At 32.2% G+C, this 4,798-nt stretch overlaps 1 protein-coding gene across 1 annotated transcript; it reads left to right on the top strand.

The window, feature by feature from the left end:
* Positions 1-1,130: 1,130 nt before the first annotated feature.
* Positions 1,131-3,981, top strand: LOC131010925 (uncharacterized). Its single transcript, XM_057938634.1, has 3 exons — positions 1,131-1,468; positions 2,713-2,848; positions 3,636-3,981. Exons 1-2 carry the CDS (start codon positions 1,364-1,366, stop codon positions 2,845-2,847), a joined length of 240 nt encoding a protein of 79 aa, XP_057794617.1. The 5' UTR covers positions 1,131-1,363; the 3' UTR covers position 2,848; positions 3,636-3,981.
* Positions 3,982-4,798: the final 817 nt, after the last annotated feature.

The following is a 4,798-nucleotide window of genomic DNA, read 5'->3' as shown; positions in this document are numbered from 1 at the left end:
TCCCCCAAACATCTTCCTAAGGGAGGATGGCACGAGTTTTAATAAAAGTTAGTTATTTATTTGATAAGTGGAGAATATGTCCCACAAAAAGTGAAATTATAAGAGTGATAGTTAGTGAAAGTGGAGAACGAGTCCCACAAAAAATGAAATTGTAAGAATAATAATTAGTGAAATTGTTTCCAAAAATAGGTTAGGAAGATATTTTGGGGACGAACCAAAATAGAAAAAAAAATGTTTGAGGGATGAAGAGAGTAAATATTATCGATATACGATTAACAGCAGATGCGACACATCAATCGTACATCATATCATACTTTAAATTTACATATTTTTTTCTTGTAAAATCTTTAATCCCACATCAATTTTTTATAAACTTCATCAAATGAATATTTATATAAAAATGTATTTCTATTATCACAACCTACATTTAATTGGCGAAAGTGATTAAGATTAATATTATTTTAAATATTGTATTACTAATTTAATTTGATATGATTATTTCATATGCTATAGTAATAAAAATAACATAAAATAATTATAAATGATGACATAAAATAATTCTCGTCGAATTTCGACGGGTTAGACGCTAGTATTTTATAGGGTTAATAGCCGAAAAATACATGAACTTTCACGAAATTTGCAAATTGCACATGATCTTCAAAAATAGCTTCAGAATACATCACCTTTTAATTTTGTTGCAAATTGCACACGCGTTGACCACCACCTTGATCGGTGTTGACGTGGCACCGGAGTTTTCAGACGTGGACTCACCGACATTCAAAACGACATCGTTTTGAATGAGTACAATTTTTTTTAAAAAAAAGGAAAAATTGTGAAAACCAAAATTAAGCCCTAATTCCTCTTCACTGGCAGCATCTCCCTCATCCCTTGCACCAGCCGCCTGCCTCAGTTCACCACAAGATGTGCCCGTGTGCAATTTGCAACAAAATCAAAAGGTGATGTATTTTGAGACTATTTTTGAAGATCGTGTGTAATTTGCAAATTTCGTGAAAATTAGTGTATTTTTCGGCTATTAACCCTATTTTATAATAACAAAATACTGAAAACACAGGTGATGATGTACCGTTCGTCCCAGCTTTTAATTCGTTTTTTTTTTTTTTTGATGAACCCAGCTTTTAATTCATATTAAAATAGAAATATTGAAAACACTGGAGAGAGTATTTCATAAGGTGTTGGAATTTAACAAAAAAGCGTAATCCATATTAAAATATTTACAAAAAATATACAGTAGTAAATTATTTACAATCCGTATCGATTCTCCACTTAACCGACAATACGACCGCCGCCTCCTCCAACCAGAACTGCCGCTAATTCAGCCATCGGAACCGCCGTTAGAGAAAAAATGGGGGCGGAGGCCGAGAAAATTCAGCAATCAGCGATACCTGCTATGAATCCGAACCCTAATTCCATAACAGAAGCTCAATTCGCCGCCTGGAAACGTCGAAAGGTCCTATCTCTAATTTCTCCTATTCATGGTTTCTCTTTCGCTTTTTTTTTTTTTTGTGTGTGGTAATTTTTTCTTTTATCTCAGATGTTTTGTAGCGTTTGTTAATTTTATTTTTGTGAGTACTGCACTGGCATGGCGGAGGACTTTGTATGATGCAATGGAAATATAGAATTTTAGGGTTTTGTATTGGGAATTTGGGATTTGATCTCATAGACCATGGGAGATTGGAAATTATCTCTTCGTTCTATTAGTTGAGAAAAATTTCATGTTGCTTTGGATAATTGTTGTCGGCTTGAAAAAATGAGGTATTAATTGTTAGTCATAGTTTGTTCTTTCCCAAGAGGTGCATTGTCACCTATATGCAGAGAAACTTGTGTTAACTGATTGTATATTCTCTTTTATTCTGCAAACCTACTGTTTCAAGTTTATGTTGAGTCTCTTATCGTCAAAATCAATAAAAAGGCCGTATGAAATGAAGAGAAACAGTAATCAAAGAAATTGAAAAAGTTGACATTCAATTTTTCATGAAACTTTTCCCAATGCACTAGACCATATTATTTCCTTTTAGTCTTTAGTGATGTTCTGCTTGCTGAAGTAAGGATGATCTCTATGACCGAATCATGTTGTTGTTTGGGCGAAACTGGTGAAAGACTCAAGTGTAACGTGATGTAGCGCAGAAAGGATCCTATGGAATGTGTTGAAATGTAAAAATAAATTTCTGAAGAGAATATAGTGGTTAATACGACTCATTTTAGAATGCTGAATAGGTTACAAAGTGTCTGTTTCAATAGACATCCGATTAAATTTATGTGTTCTACCAACTGACGTAGCTGTTAGTGGCTTTGAATAGTAACAAAGAACTTATTCGGGCCCAAAACCGGCCGAAATGCTGTGACTTGGTATTTTGGTCATTATAATTGTTGGTGTTGTCTGAATTTCTTCAGAACATGGATGGAGCTACTGATTAATTTTGCTTCCTCTTTGTGATCCTAAAGCAGGAATTATGAAAAACTATTGGGTTGTGGTGGCTGTTGTCTAGTATATTCGAACTTCTGGTTATAGGTACTGGAAAGAGAAATAAGTACTGAAAATAAATAAGACTCGGATTAATCTAGCAAAGTATAAGTAGTTCGGTTATGGTGAAGCATCTCTCCCTTGTGGAGTGCTAGTTATCAAGCCTTGCATGATCTACAAGTATGTTACTCGTGTGAGTCTTTTTCTCTTTTGATTTATATCTTGTACAGGATGCTGATGCTTCTGCCAGAAAAGAGGCAGCTGCGAGGAAGCGTGTGGAGGATATAGCTGCAGGAGTGGTTCAGATGAATGGCCGTGAACTCTTTGAGCACGAGCCTTGGGTTTTCGATGACACAAGTTACTAGGGTTAGTTTTATGGCTTCACACATCTTGTCAATGCAGTCTGATTTTTACTAGCTTTGAATAGTGGAAGTTTCCAGACTGTTGTATTATATGTTTCTTGATTTGCATTCATTTTAACATAAAATTTAAAACTTTGAACACAGTCACATTTGCTTTTGTTTGGCTCTTTTTCCTCCCCTTTCCATTGTAGGAAAAATATCCATCGCGAAATCGAAGCAATCGATGTGCTTTTATGTATGGGAGAAAATCTATCTATTATACTAAAGGAAAGTTGTATCATATATGCATGAAATTTCCATCCAAAACCTTACTTTTCCCATCCCCGTTCAAATATTCTCATGCAAAAAATATTTTTTTATTGCTACACCAACCCATTATATTTTTACTGATGTGTTTATTCTTTAAACGAGCAATCTAAACTCACCACTTCCCATGCATCTATTCAGTTTCCCCATAAAAGCTCTATTTTTTGAAAATCTAAATTAATTTTACATTTTTAGGGCTGCTGCCTTTTCATTTTCCCAAATGCAGATTTCGAAATTCGAATTACGCTATTTCAATTCTAGGCCATTCTTCTATTGAGAGTATATATACTTCTTTTAAGATGCTTTTGCGACGCCTTCTACTTTTGAATTTTTGCACTTTTTTTCATTATGCTTCCTAAATTTTACACTTCATTCGTCAATTCAAATTTGGTTAATCAATTTTTGATCTTTTTTTATTGATTACATTATAATAGAAGATTATTAAAAATAATTCTAAAACTGGAATCTTTGTTTAACGTTTGCAGATTTGACATGGAGTACCAATAGCAACAACTCATGGAATGCTTTGAAGTATTTAAGTAGTGGAGAGGAAAAGTGGAATGCATGAAGGTAGGAGAACAATGTGGAACTATTATGTAGGATTTTAAAGGGATAAATAGGAAAATTTGTTACTTCGATAGGAAATTAAAGGAGAGATCTTATCTTATGGATTTGAAGATATCAAATGAAGAGAACTCCACAAAAGGTAGACGTGCAGATTTTTTGATTCATAGACTTATAATGAATCCCTAAACCTGAGTGTGAATAATTATCTGAGACCTTGACTTTTTATGTTTTGCCTAACCACTTTATCATAGTTTGGACTTCAAATTTATTGCAGCTAATGTAGTATGTTAAATATCATAATATGATGCATCATAAAAAAAATAAAAATTAAATATATACTTGGTATATTATCTCATACTTATAATGCATGTTTCCTTTCAATTGAACTTTTTTTAACGTGCTTAACATTTGACCACATATGTCTACATATGCTAAATATTTAGCATCAAAATAGTGTTTATAAAATGAGCTTCCTCTTTTTTTTTTGGTTTTTTGTTTGTAACCATATGCTAAAGCAAGACTGTTCTATGCTTCTGTTATTATTTGAGTAAGTAGTTTTCAGTTTTTGTTTTTCTCCAAAAAAATATTAACGTATGCATTGCTATATGAGTAAATTTATTTAGTATTTGTTATCATACAAATAAAATTATAACTTATAAATATTAAGTAACAGTTATAAATTATGGATTAATATGTAGTTGTGTACTATTGTTCGTATGATCCTAAAAGGATAATTATATGCATAAGTAGATTTGATTTATACTATTATTTATTAGGAAAATAAATGTTGTATTGTGTAAATTGTTTCTATTTCCGCTTTTCAACATATTTCTGACTATGAACCTCTAATTAATCTCTGTATAACTCAACAATGAAGTTACAAATTTTAAAGCATGCAATTTTAATACAATTTTCGTCCATCAATTCATGTTCTAGGGAAAGAGGCACGGATTTTAAGACATAGTGTACTTATTTATTTGTTGAGTGGAGAAGGGGCACATCTTTTAAGAAAAAATGATTTATTTTAAAAAAAATAGTTACTAAAAATAAGTAGGACACGAATTGTTAGAATATTTTATAT

Source organism: Salvia miltiorrhiza, chromosome 2 (assembly GCF_028751815.1).
Source record: "Salvia miltiorrhiza cultivar Shanhuang (shh) chromosome 2, IMPLAD_Smil_shh, whole genome shotgun sequence".
NCBI classification, from domain to species: domain Eukaryota; kingdom Viridiplantae; phylum Streptophyta; class Magnoliopsida; order Lamiales; family Lamiaceae; genus Salvia; species Salvia miltiorrhiza.
The sequence above is the reverse complement of the archived record's forward strand: the minus strand, read 5'-3'. Positions and strand labels throughout refer to the sequence as shown.